Source organism: Primulina huaijiensis, chromosome 11 (genome assembly GCF_012295235.1).
Source record: "Primulina huaijiensis isolate GDHJ02 chromosome 11, ASM1229523v2, whole genome shotgun sequence".
Lineage (NCBI taxonomy): Eukaryota > Viridiplantae > Streptophyta > Magnoliopsida > Lamiales > Gesneriaceae > Primulina > Primulina huaijiensis.
In genome coordinates, this window is record NC_133316.1 from 1,873,984 (window position 1) to 1,892,482 (window position 18,499).

General features: G+C 32.9%; 3 protein-coding genes across 6 annotated transcripts; 2 read left to right on the forward strand and 1 right to left on the reverse strand.

Moving 5' to 3' along the window:
• The first annotated feature begins 767 nt into the window (after nucleotides 1-767).
• Nucleotides 768-6,087, forward strand: LOC140987999 (phototropic-responsive NPH3 family protein NPY2-like). Of its 4 annotated transcripts, none has more exons than XM_073456829.1 (5): nucleotides 768-1,157; nucleotides 2,498-2,734; nucleotides 3,519-3,588; nucleotides 3,696-4,874; nucleotides 5,378-6,087. In XM_073456829.1, exons 2-5 carry the CDS (start codon nucleotides 2,673-2,675, stop codon nucleotides 5,945-5,947), a joined length of 1,881 nt encoding a protein of 626 aa, XP_073312930.1. In that variant the 5' UTR covers nucleotides 768-1,157; nucleotides 2,498-2,672; the 3' UTR covers nucleotides 5,948-6,087. The 4 variants fall into 4 exon arrangements, with proteins under 4 accessions (XP_073312930.1, XP_073312929.1, XP_073312932.1 ...); XM_073456828.1 differs by having other exon boundaries at nucleotides 2,548-2,734; XM_073456831.1 differs by lacking the exon at nucleotides 768-1,157 and adding an exon at nucleotides 1,258-1,420 and having other exon boundaries at nucleotides 2,548-2,734.
• Nucleotides 6,088-14,192: 8,105 nt separating this feature from the next.
• LOC140988867 (LOB domain-containing protein 37-like) lies at nucleotides 14,193-15,247 on the forward strand. Its single transcript, XM_073457943.1, has 2 exons — nucleotides 14,193-14,527; nucleotides 14,600-15,247. Exons 1-2 carry the CDS (start codon nucleotides 14,344-14,346, stop codon nucleotides 15,064-15,066), a joined length of 651 nt encoding a protein of 216 aa, XP_073314044.1. The 5' UTR covers nucleotides 14,193-14,343; the 3' UTR covers nucleotides 15,067-15,247.
• Nucleotides 15,248-16,301: 1,054 nt separating this feature from the next.
• Nucleotides 16,302-18,127, reverse strand: LOC140987133 (small ribosomal subunit protein uS14z/uS14y/uS14x). The gene is made up of 3 exons (XM_073455538.1): nucleotides 17,951-18,127; nucleotides 16,583-16,682; nucleotides 16,302-16,480 (listed from the first exon to the last, which is right to left on the reverse strand). Exons 1-3 carry the CDS (start codon nucleotides 18,010-18,012, stop codon nucleotides 16,472-16,474), a joined length of 171 nt encoding a protein of 56 aa, XP_073311639.1. The 5' UTR covers nucleotides 18,013-18,127; the 3' UTR covers nucleotides 16,302-16,471.
• Between the last annotated feature and the right edge of the window lie 372 nt (nucleotides 18,128-18,499).

The window sequence follows — 18,499 nt, forward strand, 5'->3', positions numbered from 1 at the left end:
ATTATAATCAACACTATTTTGCATGGATGTTCCCACTGTTTAAAAATAAGAATGATATTAGGACAAAAATATGACGAATTATTTACGAAGGAATGCCTTATGCCACTAACTGTACAGATTCTGAAGTAGAAATAATACTCTATATATTTGAACTTTTAATTTATCCGGCGCAACTTGTGCTTAGATGTGTCAATTCGAATGGGTCGGATCAAGTTGAACAATAATACTATTAAAAAATTGTCTAATCTGAACCAAAATCTTGTATCTTACACTGAGAAAAATTAAGGTTTACATAAATTTATTTTCGACTAGGAATCATATCTGAACTCAAATTGGCTCGAATTTTCTTTCCGGCTTATAGTTATCAAATTGTTGAGCTTAAACGCTTATACAAAGTTTAGCTCAAAATACGTATTTTGAACAATATAAAATATGAAAATTATAAAATATTTAAGTTTAGTTGAAACTATATAAAATGTGACATTTATAAAATATGCCGTTTGTTGAGTTTCGAACTCGAAATTTAACTCAAAATATAAAATTTTGGTATTAGATGAACTATAAATCAGAGTATCATAGACTACGAGATTTGACTGGATTTGAGTATCGAATCTTTTTTATTTATTAAGCTCTCGTTTTCACCTTAGTTGCTTTTGCGAACTTTGGACATAAACTACAAGATCGGATTGGATTTGAGTACCGAATCTTTTTTATTTATTCACGTTAAGCTTTCATTTTCACCTTTAGTTGCTTTTGCGAACTTCCACAGTTTATTAAAAGGGAGGGGAGGTAACGGACCAATTCATTACTCAACTTTAAAGAAGGGAGGGAGCAAGAAAGCTGCGGGTCAGCGAAGCGTGCTTCACGTAGCAAATTTCTTGTCTTGCTATCAACCAACTGATTAAAAGCAATTTCCATTTCTAAGTATGCGAAACTCAAGGGAAAAAGGGTTTTGCCCCACTTTGTTGTGAAATCTCTAGCCAAAAAATCTTGTAGAGAAAGACAGGAGAACATATTCTAATCATAATTCCACTAGTTCTCGTTGAAAGATTCCAAGATTCGAAGCGTTTTTTTCACTTTAATCCAGGTTTTTGGTGTGGAAAAGGAAAAGGAACAATCTTGGAAGAAAATTTGTATTGCTTGTTCTAGATAAACAGGTGAGAACAGAGAATTTGAGCGAGTGTTTTGTTTTGCAGTGTGTTAGACAGTAATTCCCTTTTTTTATTTCTCTGTTGGTACCGGTGTAAGTTAATCCTCTCTCTGCAAATAGTTTAACTATGCATTTGGGGTTTAATATTTTCTTGTTCTAGTTTTGAGTGTTGCATGATTCTGTAAGAAATAAACTTTCATATTTCCCCCACATTTTTTGAGTTGGTATATGTGTATTTGAGGTGGGTTTCTTGTATTTCTGCAAGCCGTGGTAAGATCTTGAGTGAAAATTTCAATTTTTTTCCCATTTTAGTTACTTTGCTTTTACATGGTTTGTGCAGCACATGTATGCAAATGGGCTAGTGTTCTTATTTTAATCAGTCCACAGATTGCTAGTGGTTTCCATGAAATGATTCCTTTGTGTTCCTCAGATTTTGTTGGTCTCTTTGTTTGACTGTTCTTTAATGAGCTTGCACTGTAAGTATTGCAATTCAGGAACATGTATATTGCGCGATCTTCTCATTTACTTTTACAGCCTTGGCCAAACTACCAGTAGGGATTCTTGTTGTCTATTATTTTGTGGTTTTTTTGGTTGATACCGAGGCGCTGTTTTTCTTTTATGTTCTTTTTAATACAAGCTGCAAAAATGTTGAATATTATTTATGTACTAATGATTTCTTTGTAAAAAGTTAGGAACTTGAAACTTTTAAGGGTAATGGGGACCTTTTTTGTGGTGGAATGAATCTTTGGGTAACATGTTCAGCGTAAAAGAACACGAATAAAGAAATAGATAATGCATAATAAAGAAAGATGGTAGAGTGAGAAAGAAAGATAAAAAAACAGAGGAGGTGGTGGAGTAGATTCAGCGGTGAACTAGTAGGGGGGACAGTTGTCCAGAAAAATTCTATTTTTATCTGCAAGTTTTTCAGGAGAAAAAATACATATTCTACAACCCCTAAAATGCACAAAATCGACCCCCTAAACTTAATTCTCGAGTCTGCCTGGAGCTGGTAGCAGATCCCTAAAATTTTTGAGGAATAATTTAGTACGAAAATATGTTGGCAATGTCTCCATGGCTGACTAGGTAAGCCCGGAGTCCATGGACTTTGCCACCAACCAAGGAAACAACCTCTTCTTAGGCTCTCTTCCCATTCAAGTGGAATTATTTCTTTAAAACCTCAAAAGGAATCATCGTAATCCCCATATTATATTCTTTCTATGCGAGTTGATCTTTATGTTTGTTGCTGTCGAGATTCGGTCGAACTAGGCTAACGTAGAAGATTTCCACTACTCTGAGATCCCATTACTGTCCTCTTGAAGTTCAAGAAATTGGTTGTTAAATTTTCAGGCATTTGGTTCCACACTCAGACCCCATTCGCCTATTTTTGCTGTTTCCAGGACAAGTTTCTTGATCTGGGACAACAGAGAGATTGAAGGTTGATTCAGGGTAGTGAATCTGTAATGTTCAGATGAGTAGAGTTGAAGCATATTTTTGAAGAGAGACAACTCTTTGAGTTGGCAAGATGAAGTTTATGAAGCTTGGATCAAAACCTGATTCCTTTCAGACTGATGGGAACGGCATAAGGTGATTTTTTTAAACCATTTTAAACTGATTAATGTTAGCAATTGTTTTGACTGATTCTGAATTGATTCGCTTCAACTTCTTGCCTAAATTTTCTATAAATTTGTTGTTTAATGTCCTTTTCTTTATGGTTTCAGATAGACACACCTTTGTACCCCCCGGTATGGGTAATGCATTGTTAAATTTGTTTTTCCTTTTTACAAGGAGATTGTCTGTACTAGTTGTGGATCCAAGAATGCGGGTGGGGGGAAAGGCAGCGAGAGGGAGGCAATGTCAGGCATTTTGGGGGGATGGAGCTTGAAAAAATTAGAGAAATTATGTAAAAAAACTAAAAATTTGATCGGTTGAGGGGGCATTCGTACCTTGCTCACTGTTTGATTCACCGCCCCTGCTGTCGTCGCAATTTTAAATTTTCTTGAGTTTGCATATGGTTTTTACCAGATGTGAAGTCATTATTTTCTGTTGAAGTAATGTTTCCAAAGAGAGTGCTTATGCGAACTAGTGATTCTTCCCCTATACATCCTGGCCTGATTAGTTTTTCATGAAGTAGTACCGGAAAATTTGATCTCTTTTTTCGATTTTATGGTGAAACATTGCTCTTCTTCATTTGTCGGTTGGGAAACTTACCAGTCCTGGTGTCAATATTTCTGACAACGATCCACCTTAGTTTATATGTTTTGATAGTTTATATGTACTGATTGTTTTGTTTCTCCTGAACTAATCAACGAGATCTGATCCCCTCATATATTTACTGCTCAAAAGTGACGGATAGAATTTTCATCCGCAGATATGTGGCCACGGAGTTGGCAACAGATATTGTTGTTCATGTAGGTGACACAAAGTTCTATTTACACAAGGTAATGGCCATCTTACCATTTCTTTAACACCCATTTTCTGTAGATCAATACAAACCCCTTTGTTTTTGCAATATCAACTTTAACTTGCTTTTATTTTTATTCTGCAGTTCCCCCTTGTCTCAAAAAGTGCACGCTTACAGAAGTTAGTTTCGTCAGCCAGTGAAGGAAATGGAGATGAAGTGCACATACAAGATATTCCGGGTGGATCGAGTGCTTTTGAAATATGTGCCAAGTTCTGGTATGGAATGACTGTTACTCTAAATGCTTACAACGTTGTTGCAGTACGATGTGCAGCCGAGTTTCTCGAAATGCACGAGACCATAGACAAAGGTAACCTCATATACAAGGTCGATATTTTTCTTACATCCAGCATCTATAGAAGCTGGAAGGACTCAATTATCGTTCTTCAAACCACAAAATCACTGCTTCCGTTTTCGGAGGAATTGAAGTTAACGAGCCATTGCATAGATGCGGTTGCTTCAAAGGCATCACTTGATGTTTCCAAGGTGGACTTTTCCTATACGTATAATAACCAGAAAAAGAATCCTGAGGAAAATGGGGATGGTTTAGCCTTAAATGGTGTTAGAACCAGAATGGTACCTGATGATTGGTGGGTCGAAGACTTGTGCGAACTTGAAATAGATTTATTCAAACGGGTTATTGTCAGTATAAAAAATAAAGGAATAGTATGGAATGAAGTAGTTGGAGAAGCTTTAAAAGCATATGCTTATCGGAAGTTTCCTCCCTCCGGAAAGGGTGTAATTCAACAAAATGATGTCTCCAAGTTACGCTCCATATTGGATACCATTGTTTGGCTCTTGCCCAGTGAAAAAGGTACTGTATCTTGTAGTTTCTTGCTGAAGTTATTGAAAGCGGCCATCTCGGTTGACTCGGGAGAAACTGTAAGCATGGAGCTTATAAAAAGAATAGGGCAGCAATTGGAGGAGGCTTCAGTTAATGATATATTGATACGAGCCCATGAAAGAGAATCAATTATTTATGACATATCGATTGTCAAGAAAATACTCGAAGAATTTATTACACAAGATCGGCATGCCGAAACTGAAACGGAAAATGGCAATGAAATTCAGGAGATTAGAAAGCCAGGAATCTTATCTGAAGCATCGAAACTTATGGTTGCAAAGCTAGTCGACGGCTACCTAGCAGAGATTGCAAAGGACCCAAATCTACCTATGCCAACGTTCGTTAGCATCGCAGAAATGGTCTCTAGTTTCTCACGGCCAGCACACGACGGTCTGTATCGTGCCATTGATACATATCTCAAGGTAAAATCCCTCTTTCAACTGTGCATGAAGTTAGTTTTGAGAAATGCCACCTAGCAACGGATGGCATTTTATTTTTATCATTACCCTTAACAAGATTGTGAATAAATCAAACGTAACAAAAATGAGTATTTTGCTATATGCAAGCACATCTCAATTTGTTTTAGCCAAATCAAAGCTAGATTTGAAGATTGAATGTCGAACTAGTTCAAGTTTGGCTCCACGCGAGTTCGGATTCATGTTTAATTTTGAATATACGTGGAAAATTTTTGTAGATACTATTAGCTCACAAACCAGGCCCGAGCTATCATACATGATATTTAGTCTTAAACTTGGTTTTAAAATATTTATGTTTGGCTTGAGTTTGGTATCTTAAAATATGAACTGAGAACAAAAGTTCGTAGAATTTGCCTCTTCCCCTTACATCAGGTCAAACAACTGCTGTCCTGAATGCTCTATGTTCTCATCTTTTTTATCGGTGTTTATTAACTGATTTTCTTTTGCAGGAGCATCCAGGTATCACCAAAAGTGATCGGAAACGAATATGCCGGCTCATGGACTGCAAACGACTCACGGCAGATGCGTGCATGCATGCAGTTCAAAACGAGCGACTTCCTTTGCGAGTAGTCGTACAAGTCCTCTTTTTCGAGCAAGTTCGAGCCGCTGCTTCATCGGGCAGCACGACTCCTGATCTTCCAAAAGCCATAAAAGACCTCAACTGTGCCTCTTACGGGAGCTCAAGATCGGTTAATACTAATAACGATGAAGATTGGGACGGTGTTGCCTCAGCAGAAGAACTCAGAGCCTTAAGAGGAGAGCTGGCTGCTTTACGATTGGGAAATGGAGTGGTGAATGACAGAAACATTGCAGAAAATAGGATTAGTAACAGTGACAGGACTGCTGTTAGTAAGGTGAAAGGTTTGCTTATTTCTAAGAAAATACTATCGAAAATTTGGTCGAGAAAAGGAAGCGGGGCAGAAAATAGTGGATCGGACTCGTCCGAGAGTCTTGGCTCGAACAATCACGACGATGCGAAGTTTACACCGACGAGGAAAGGGAGGCATTCTGTATCTTAGGATGGGAAAAGTAGGTGAAATATTTGATTTTTGTGGTCTTTTGTATGTTTTTTCCTTCACTTCATTTTAAGGACATCATTTAATTAGCATGCTACACAGTCAGATGTGAAGTTATGCTAAATGTCTGGTGTTTTTTTTAAGTCTTGTTTTTCGTCATCTATTTATGTATTGCATACATGTCTCCTGTAGGACCAAATGTGAAATTATACTTCTGATAATGTTTGACTCAGATTTATTAAATTATTATTATTATTATATATATATATATATTATCGATAAATCAAGTTAAAAAACTCTTGAATATATCTAAATGAGAATATAATCATCACTTGACGGTCGTTGATACGAATAAACAAATATAATTGGTTTCGTGAGTAATATATTTAAAAATGTATTTTGGAAGTGCGAGTAATAAAAATATTTATGTTACATGAATATATTTAAATCGAGACGATTAATTAAGGCTGTCTTGGAATATTTAAGCTATACACATATATTTAAATAAAAACATTTAATCAATATTGTATCTTGAAATATTTTCGAAATTCAAATGTTACGAGGATATAAATCGTTCAATTTAATTCGAAAAAGATAACCGGAATAAGAGAGCATTATGTTTCAATCATTGTATCAATGAGTATCCAAATAAAAGAATCAGACAATCATTATTATTGTTAAAAATAAAAATTTATGATAAAGAATAAAATTTCAAATTCACAAAATAAATTAAACTACACATTTTATAAAATTTTTCTACATTCAATCGTGTATTTTATTCAAAAATTGAGAGACTTATTTATAAAATTTCTTCGAATCATTACATACATCATCGCACACTAATTTTCAATATTTCAAACTTTTATTTTCATCACCCCTTGTGATGATGATCATGATACAATGTTTGCTTTAATTATGTGTTTTTATACTGCCTCGTTAAAAACCTTACTAGGAGAAACACATTGGGATAAAAACTATAGTAAGGAAAAAAGATTGCAGTCACGTAAACTCTCCCTCATGCTAACACAAACGATTCTTCACAAATTTCGTAGATTGTGCATCCCAATATTATATATATACTTTCTGAATATTGTCGTATGAAGTGCTTTCACTTGATTGAATGTAACAAATATTAATATATTTATTCTTCTCAAGCTTTTGGGTCAACGCGAAGAACTTAGGAGGAATATGCTTAATTTCGTCGCTTTTTATGCATCTTTATTTCATTTGAGTAACACATTCATCATTATCTTTATATAGTGTCACATGCTTCTTGTCGAATGATAATCCGCATGAGATTTGGATATATTGGGTCATTGATTTTAGCCACACACATTCACGGCTTGCTTCATGTATTGCAATAATCTCAGCGTGATTTGATGAAGTTGTTACGAGTGTTTGTTTTTGTGAACGTCAAGAAATTGCAATGCCTCCACGATTAAATACATATCTGGTTTGGAAACGTACCTTGTGTGGATCAGATAAGTACCAAGCATCAACCGATTATACTTTTATTGGTATCTTTTGAATACAAAAGTCCAAAGTCTGTCGTTCCTCATAGATAACGGAATATATGTTTAATTCTGTTACAGTGTCTCTTTGTTAGATATGAGCTAAATCTTGTCAATAAATCTACAGCAAAAGATATATCAGGTCTTGTACAATTTGAAAGATACATAAGGGCACCAATAACACTCAGATATGGTATTTCTTGACCAAGAATAACTTCATCATCTTCATATGGACAGAATTGATTTTTTTCTATGTTTAATGATCTAACAACCATTTGAGTACTTAAAAAATTTGATTTATCCATATTAAAATGTTTAAATACTTTTATTTGTATAATTTGACTGGTGAACAAATATTTCACATTTTTTTATTCAATTTGCAAATTCAGACAATACTTTGTTTTTTCAAAGTCATTCATTTCAAATTCTCCCTTCAAGTACAACACGACTTCATGAATTCCTGTATTCGTTCCAATGATTTTTAAATCATCGACATANAAAACGCATTTTTAAATTTTCAGATACCGCCAAACTAATCAAATACCTAAACGTAATTGCATCCATAACGGGAGAATACGTTTCTTCATAATCAATTTCAGGCCTTTGAAAAAAACCTAGTGCAACAAGTTGAACTTTATATCTTACTATTTCATTTTTTCTCATTTGACTTTCGAATAAAAACCTATTTGTACCAGACAGGTTTTACACCTTCAGGTGTAAGGACTATAGTCTAAAAACGTTACGTTTATTTAGCTTTTTTAATTCAACCTGAATGACGTCTTTCCATTTTATCCAGTCCTGTCGATTTTTACATTCACCAAAAGATTTTGGTTCATGATCTTTATTGTCATTTATGATATCAAATGTCACATTGTAAAAAAATATCTCATCAATTTCTTTTATATCTTTTTGGTTCCATATTTTTCCAGTATTAATATAGTTGATAGAAATTCCATGATTCTCGTCAGTTTGTGGTTTTAACAAAACATTTTCATCATCATGTGTTTCTGCCGGAATATCATTCTTTATTTTGTGATCATCGTATTTTTCTATGCATTTTTTCGAGGATTTTTATCTTTAGAACCGATTGGCGTTCCACGCTTCATTCGTTTTATGACATCATGAGTATCTTCAATTTATTTATTTGGAATTTCAATTCGAGTGGGAGCATTTATGTATATATGATTTAGTTATCTTTTTTGTATCTGCAAATGCATCTGATATTTGATTTGCTATTCTTTGCAAGTGTACAATTTGATGTACATATTTTTCACATTGTTTAGTTCTTGGATCCAGATATAACAACGATGATGCATACCATGTAATTTTATTTTCAATATGTTTCTTTTCTCCCCCAAACATTGAGAAGATTTCCTCATTAAAATGACAATTAACAAAATCTGCTGTAAACATGTCGTCTGTCTGAGGCTCAAGATATCGAATGATTGATGTGCTATCATAACCGATATAAATTTCGATATTTCATTGAGGTCCCATTTTTGTTCATTGAGGCGGTGCAATAGACACATATACCATACATCCAAAAATAAATAGGTATTTGTGTGTATTTAGATAGTTTTTGTGTGTATTTTTATAGATAAGCACGCCTCAACAACTTTGATCGTGTAAATTATTGTTTTAGCTTCTCCGAATGGGTTATTATATCGACCTCTATAAATAATAATTAGTGGCAGACTGATGTAGGTGGATATGTTTCGATAAGGTGACACGAATTTAAAAACAAATATAAAATGGAAAAAAGATTTTAATGAGACGAAACTTTGTAGTAATTACAACAAATTTTTTTGTTGGCGTTTTCTTTTTTATTTTTCAGTTGGAGGTTTGTGACAACTGAGTCTCGAATTTAGATTTCGTCTCAAGATTTTATAATAAAAGTTGAAATCAAATACTTCTAAGTTCAATCGGAGGATCAACATTATGGAACAAATCTTTACTTGCATGATAAACCTCGTTTCTGGTTAATTTTTTTTTAGCCAAAAACAAAATTCAACAAATTAAATTTCCTATGGCCATCAAAATCTGAACATTATTTGACTCTCTATGCCATGGAAGGACAACAATTTCCCATGAGGCCAAATTAAATGCTTTGAACACCCCAACCTAAAAAATTATATAATCTTAGCCTCATGCCTAGTATTTTATGGAGTAGGTTTCATAAGACAGTAACATAAATCTTTATTCGTGAGACAGATCAATCATGTCCATATTTATAATAAAAAATAATTGATATAAAAAGTAATAATTTTTCGTGGATGACCAATATAGAATATCCGTTTCACAAAATTGATTCGTGAGATCGTCTCACATGAGTTTTTGTGTATTTTATGATAATTATCCTGATGCATCACTTATTCTTACTTTAAAAATGATAAAATACAATTAATTAAACAAGATTCAAGGGAATTAGAGTTTCCAAGATTTGGTCGATAATTTATCGTTCATCTGACATAAATATCTCATATTTGGTACGATATCTTGAATTCGAGACTCAATTGTAACAAACACCTCCCCATCTCAAGAAAAAAGGCCAAGATTTGTTAATGTAATTCTGAAATTTTAATTACACATTACACTTTACAGATAAAATTATAGACATATCTGCCATCACTATTATATTGGAATATACGTGTATATACTAATTAATTTGTAATAAGCCAAAATTTAAAGTATGGTTTAATGAAGCCCCATTCTGTACAACTAAGATGGATGATTTGAATATTGGAATGTACGTATATACAAACAAATTGCATTTAATTGTATCTAATTGTGGATAAGATTAAGATGTTTCTTTGGACTATAATTCCAATGAATCTTTCTTAATCCAGTCTTAGCTAATCCTCGTCTATAACGTTAATTTTATCTTGTCATGATTTTTGAACTCATGTATGTTCACGTGTAGTTTATATATTTTTAAAATAATGTGAAACGAATATTTGCATAAAAAAACATAATATTAAATGTTTCTTGTTTATTTAAATTTTAGTTTAAGAACAAATATAAAAGAAAATTAATTAATTAGGAGATAATCACGTTTCAAGTGAATGCTGTAAATGTTTAATTTTTTTTTAGCATCGGAGACACCAATTCTAATCCAACGAGCTTGGGACTTATTTGGTTGGCTGACACCACAAATTAAAATCATTTTTTTAAGTTTTTTTTTAAAATTATTTCATTGGATTCTATCGAAAAATATATATTAAAATTTTTTATTAAAAAATGTTTGAAAAATAATTATTGTCCTCTTGACTTTTTGTTAAATCTGCCCCCAAAATTTTAAAATAAATATTGATACATTATACAAAATGAAAGTTTCAATATATCCATGTAATTGTCAATACAATAACTATTACGTTTGATTTGTTGTTTATATTTTTCAAATGACATCGACTCCTTCCAAATTAATATATATACATATTGAGTAGGTTTCTTGTGAGACGGTCTCACGAATCTTTATCTGTGAGACGAGTCAACCCTATCGATATTCACAATAAAAAGTAATATTCTTAGCATAAAAAATAATATTTTTTCATGGATAACCCATATAAGAGATCTGTCTCACAAAATACGACCCGTGAGACCGTTCACACAAGTTTTTATCATACAACATTAATGCCCAATTAATATTTAACAACAAATATAAAAAATTATTTGAGATATTTTTTTAATAAAAAATGAAAAAGGGCTTTACGAGGCATCGAAAGGGCTAACTGAATTATGAACCATAAAATATTTTTATATTGAAACTAAGTCTTGTTTTATGAGACGGTGTAGTGGATATCTATCAGTGAGACGGGTCAATTTTGTTCATGTTTATAATAAAAAAAACAATATTTTTAGTATAAAAAAATAATATTTTTCATAAATGACCCAAATAAAATATTTATTCCACAAAATTGATTTGTGAGATAGTGAGTTATTGTGTAATTATTTGGCTCACTACCTCAGCTATAAATTAAATATCATCGATACAAATATTCCAATCATATCACAGATGATATCCTTATAATATCGATGTTTTCTATATTTGCACATTTAATCAACTACTCATGTGATCTTGCGTTGATAATATTAACAATAATTTGACGTTCTGTATTCAACACATAAATAACCAATAGATAGACTCGAAATTCTTTTTACCCAAAGTACGTAGCACCTAATTATTAATTAATTATCCTATACAATTACTTTTTTTTTCAATTTTTGGAGCAAAAAAAAAGTACAATTGAATATAGAATACATACATACATGTGAATATATATACACACATATATAATCCCTTTCCCGCAACAGATCCGGGGAAAAAGCGTTGCTAAATTTATACCGTCCGTTATTTAATAGAATGAATTTTGAAAAACCAACATTCTTGTGATATATATCTCTTCCAGGATGTGATATCAATCTCATGTTATGGCAATGAAAAATGTCTTACTAATCACCTAATTTGTAATAAAAAAAAGTATTTTTTTTATAAAAAAATTTAATTATGGAGAATTTATTTAAAAATAAAAGAGATGGGGGCATACACCCTTTCGCGGAAACACGGGGTCCGTTCTTGCCCCCAACATCTTTGGAAATCTCTCCCAATTTGAATTTGTAAAATATATTATATTATTTATGATGATTTTTATTGACAATCAGAATTTTGTTGGAAAAAAATCGGTTTTCTTATGTCCAAAACATAGCAGGATTGAAGTTTTAAAATTTTTAATTTGATATTCAAATAACGTCTTTGGATAATCGTATAGTTTAGACAATAATAATAATTCATCGGGCGTTTATGAATATATCTTGAGTGAATAAATCACTTGGCACTAACTATTCCGGGATTGATGGAGATAGCTCTTGTAGTATTTCCTACGAACAATTTTCTTGAAACTTTTCTTCAATCTTCAATCAAGTTCACGATTGGAATATTTGTTCTTCCTCTAAATTGCACTAGAAATTTAACGTTGAGATAAAAAAACAAGTTGACGACTCAAACCCTAATTTGTTTAGAGTAGCCGAAAATTTGAGAGTTTGGAGAGTGGATTTTTGAAAATTTCAATGTCTTGGAGGCTGGGGTTTGTGGTCTTTTAAAACTTGAGTCCTTGACAAAGTTTCCTTAATTATAGGTTTAGAGCTCTTTTTGATTAAACAAAATATTAATGAGCTTAGTTAATTAATTTGACTAGTCCAACTAGTTTAATTGATTAATATTTCAAAGTCCTTTAAGAACTTTAATTAATTAACATGTTAGACTTGTACTCCTACAAACATATTATACATACTCTAATTACAATTAATTTAATCTTTTATAAACTCAACATTTGAGTTTAATATTTAAACTTACAATTTTTCATAAATTCAATTAATTGAATTTATTATCTCCAAATTTTAATTATCATAAATTCAATTCCTTGAATTTACTGTCTGATAATTTTATATAAATTCAACTCTTTCAAATTTTGTCCCAACGAGAACAAAATATCCAGTACTTGTGTGACCCTCAATGGTTAAGGGATATAGCTAGTCGTGAGTTCACAACTCTTTGTGATTCAGGGCATTGTCCTTTATTCGGGCTTACCCTAATTTCCCTCATTCTATGAGAATGTTAGAAATCATTTTCTAATTAAACCCATCGAATCATTGTAAGAGCGTCTAGTAGCTAGCATCCCCCCATGATTCCCTAGGTATCACTGACAATGCTTGCAAGAATTAATTGGTTATGATCAATGTACAGTACGGTCCCTTATCTCATATATCCCAATTAAATATGCAACCATTGGTTCATCGAAGGTTGCATATTAGATTCGATAGTTATGTGATATATTCATGAAATATATATAGTGTCATCTCATGCACAACTGGAGAACTCTTGTCTCTAATGTACATCTTGCACTCTGGTCAGGGATTTAATGTACTATTATTTCGTTAGATCACATAGGATATATATACCCGTAAGTGAGCAGTGAATTCTTGACTATATTGCACTGGCTCCTACACATGTCGCAATTGTACCTAACCTCGCCACATTGTGATTCTCGCGGAGTCGGCAAACGAGTCAAAGCACAATCCTAGTATGTAGAGCATCGGTATTGTCCCGGGTCGTAAAAACTAATGATGTACAATCATAACTACAGATTTTTTCTCTCGATAAATTATAACCACTTGAAAAGTCCGATGGAGGGTTGTTCGATATAATTATCATATGATTATTCATCTGTATGATTGGACATCTCTATGTCCTTATCAAGAAACACGTACGGTACACTATATCACATATGCTAGTCCCAGTCTCAAACGGCCATTTATCCTTGTTTTTAGGCGGCTGAATCGATTAGGAACAAATTTAGAATTAACAATGTTTACAAATGATTTTCAAGATCAAATATGATCCATTTATATTAAAGTATAATCAATGTCTTTATCTATGTTTTTAGAATGGACATAGAGGTAAAGCAAAAAAAAAAACTATGAAATATAAATTATATTAAAATAAAAAATATTATTACAATTGAATCAATAAATTAATTAATCAACCGTTCACTTACATGACATCTACTCTGACAAATTTTGCCCGAGTCTTTCTTATACTTTTAACTAATTTATAAAATGAAGTATATATTTCTTTTTCAAAATACTTATAATATCATTATTTTTTTTAGATTCCCATATATAAAATACACATTATTCCAATAGATAATTAGCTGCAACAACATAACATGCATGGTCAACTCCTTCCTCTATATATTCTCCTCATTCTCGCCGGTCCTATTCAACACTCCGCCTTCCATTGATTAAACTCGATCACGTAATTTTAGTTCATTTGATTATCCGATCGAGTACCCTTTTCATTTTTGGTGTTTCGAAGCTACTGAATCGAGAACTATGAGCTGCAATGGCTGCAGGATACTCCGCAAGGGATGCAACGAAAACTGCATCCTCAGGCAAAGTTTGCAAGCCATACAGAACCCTCAAGCTCAGGCAAACGCCACCGTTTTCGTTGCCAAGTTTTTCGGCCGCGCCGGGCTCATGTCCTTCCTTTCATCCGTCCAAGAATCCCAAAGACCCGGTACGTGCGTAGATTTTTCAAATCAGTTTCTGTAGACTAGTCTGTGTGTTTAACATCTGTTTTCATTTGCAGATTTGTTTCAGTCTTTATTATTTGAAGCTTGCGGGAGGACAGTGAATCCAGTGAACGGAGCCGTGGGATTACAATGGACTGGGAATTGGCGGGTGTGCCAGGCTGCGGTGGAGACGGTGCTACGGGGCGGCGTTCCCCGAGCCTTGCCGGAGTTTGAAGAAGGTTTTGCTGGAAATGAATATGATCTGTACGGGTCTCGAGAAATGAACTCGAAGCTAAAGAGGAAAGGGTTTGATATGGAAGCTGAGACGACGAGTGGACTAAATCTCGGTTTGACGGCTGTTTTCCCGGCAAGAATGATCGCCGGCGGGAGGGTGAAGCGTCGGAGAGAGAACAACAGACCCGTGACACCGTCGGAGGAGTCCGAAACGACGGATATGGACAGTAGTTTTGTTTATCGTCAAGAATTGCAGCCAAATAATAACTGTGACGGACATGAAACCAAGCTTTTGAGGTTGTTCTTTTAAGGTTTTCCTTTTTCTTTTACGGACACACCAAAATTAACATATTTGATCAATTGTTTGAGCTTTATTTTTATTTGGAAATCTCATAATTAATAGTGTCTGATTTTTTTCTTAGATTTTTTGTCCTTGTAAAAGTGTAGTCGCTTCCAATAAATAAAAGGGATAATTGTCGTTGATTAAATTTGCGTGAAATTTCATTCAATTAATTAAATTTTAAATATATATTTTATATAAATTATTCTGTTTGGTTTTGGATACAATTGGATTGGATGTAGTAGCCAACTTTGGAACACATAAAAGAAACAGAGTAGGTTTTTTGTGAGACGGTCTCACGAATATTTATTTGTGAGACGTGTCAATCTTACCGATATTCACAATAAAAAGTAATACTCTTAGTGCATGAGTAATTCTATGTAGTCTTTTGCTTAAGATTGAATATTTATAATTTATTTTTACTATGATACACTCAATTTTACCTATTACATTTTAAAAAAAATGTTCTAAATTACTCAATTCTTATGCATGGCCGACTTTTGTTGGGACCTCAACTCTATACCGCCATGAGCCATAATGATTTAGATTCTTACTACAAATATGGTTTATAAAAAAAAATATTGAATAGTCTTTACAATCTATAGATCTATTGTAGAAAATGAATTTTTAAAAAAATAAAAATGTATTTATGAAAGGATATATTATATCTTAACATCCAAATTCTTATTATCTCACATAAATAATTGATGCAACAATAGAGCATTCGATTTTAGATTAAAATTTTTTGATATGATGAGAAACAGGAACAAGGGTGAAACGACTCCTCTGTTCCTATTTTTCCCACTTTCAACTTTGCATCATATTTTTCTCCGCGTTCCATTATTTTACCCATTTTCCCATTCCTTTCACCCTTTTCCCAAATAATAAATTAGATAAATATATATTAAAAAAAAAGGAAACGATGTTAAATTTTCAAAAACAATCATTTTTAAGAGCTGGCTAATTAACAAATCCTAACTCCAACAAAACTCAATCATAAATCATTACTTGATTGTCTCATCAGTACAACCAAATGCGCTACTTTGTTCCCAATATCTCAAAAAACATGAGACTCAGGAAAAAAGTAAAAAAACAAATAGGACACATGCAAGTCTGATTAGTGCAAAGAATATGAAATCACATTTTAATCAATATAAGCTTCAAGGGTCGGTTACTTGTATAGATTGTTCTTTAGGCAAAGCACAAAAATCTAAAACGATGAAGACGTCATTGATAACATTGTTCCCAAAAGATCGATGGTTTTGTCTCAACATAAGAAAACATAACATAAAGGTTCATAAAGTAAAATTCAATCATAAACTAGAGTTTGAATCCATCCCATCAAGATGTAATCTTCTTGTCCAGCATCTTCGCCTCAGCGATACTATAGAAGAAAATGATGAAGAAGCAGTGACAAAATTAGTTATATGAACATGAAGAAATATACAAAGACAAAAGGAGTGATTGTTGCACAAGGAATGGTTACCTTGATGAAGCCAATTTCCTTGGCATTGCTGCGGAAGCATTGTCTACAGCACATCAAACCGTACTTTCTAATAATCCCGTGAGGGTTACCACACACACGGCTTCAAAAACAAAGTGCAAAGTTCAACTCCAGAAATAAATAAACAAGGGAATATGAAAATCCATCAGAATAAAAATAATAGTCATCATTGGGATCATGAGAAAAAACTAAGTTCATGGTCTGGAATGTAAGTTGAATCCATGAACTTCCATGATCAAATCATGTTCATGTTTTACTAAAACAATAGTAGAAATTCAATGCAGGTTTTCTCATTTTTCGTCCAACCCACTAATAATTGGTAGCATCAATTAAAGTAACTCCGGATCATTACATTCATACACAAACACTTGGGTGGAATTTGTAATTCACAAAAAAATTGTCCATGAAAAACGCTCGTGCTGAAGAAAAAGAAAATGCTCTACTCGTTCGATAGTTCACCAACACATCTAGGATGAGGAATCTATAGCTGCGAACATATCATTCAAAGACAGAAATAAATCACAAACTGTTGATATAAATGATGCATTCATATTGCAAACTCATGAGGCACAAACCACTTCATACACATGCATCTGTTATTCATCTCCGTCAAAAGATGCAAACAGAGCTGTATCATAAGTGATAGATCCGTCAAAAGAAAACAAGTATGTCATCCTGAAAAAGACACATTATTTATCGACTATCGTAAGCAAATTATCATGATCCCATGGCATCATCCATCACGGCATACAAGTACACAAAAAGGCAAATTAAAAATGTTAGCAGAATAAATTTAGCTTGTTAATTAATTCATGGGATATCTTTGAAGTTTGGGGAAAATTTTGAAATTTCTATGGAAGTTCAGAAACTGGAATTCATTTCTGCAAGCAAGGAAACCCAAAATTTAGGGATTTCAGCCTAAATTTAAGACAATGAATTTATGCAACCAAGGCTGAAAATTCAAGAACTACCTCACAGATCCTCACACACGCGTGCGTTCAGTTGCTAATAATTTCCCATTCTAACTATGAGACCACAACAATTTCTTTCCCTCGTTGCAGGACCAACCTACCTTAGATTCGAGCTACGAAAACTGAGTAAATGAGTAAGCAATTAACCTTAAGCTGCCACACAACTAATATTTTCATAAATCACATCCATAGTGAAGGACAGTTCCCACTTCGATGAAAAAAAATACTAATTCCACACATAAATAATCAGAGTATAAGTTTTTTCACCAAAAAATACACTAGCATCGATTCCTGAATCGGATGTTTCAACAATCGATCCATTCATGACTAAGAAAAAGCAGGTAAAGCACAGATAACAATCAAAACAAAGATTCAGTACCAGGTACGAGATCCAGGGCCATAGGTTTTAGGGTGAGAGTTCCAGACATTGGAGTGTCCCATCTTTGCTCAATCAAAAGCAGCCGACGCACGATGCAGATTCAATAGAGTTTGAAAAAAATGAAAATTGTGAATATTTATATGGAGCTGCCAAAAAACCCTAATTTTGTCGATAACAAAAAATACCCACAAGTACAAGGATATGTTGGGAATTTCACTGATGTGTGTACAATATATTTTCGGGCCATTAAAAATAATTTATCCCTTCAAAAAAAAATTCTTTTATTTTTCCTTTCTTTCGAATTTGGAATTTCAAAAAAGTTTTATATAGTAAATAAAATAATGTTTTAACGTAACATAAATAATTGTTTTTGATGGTTAATTTTTAAATATTACATAGATAGATGTTTGTGTAAGCCCAGACTATCAAACATATGAGTTTAAGATTTAACCTATTATTTTATTTTTAACAATAAAATTATAATCAAATTAATTCATTCAAAATATCCATGACGTGTCTATATAAATTCAAATCTAGAATATGATTGAA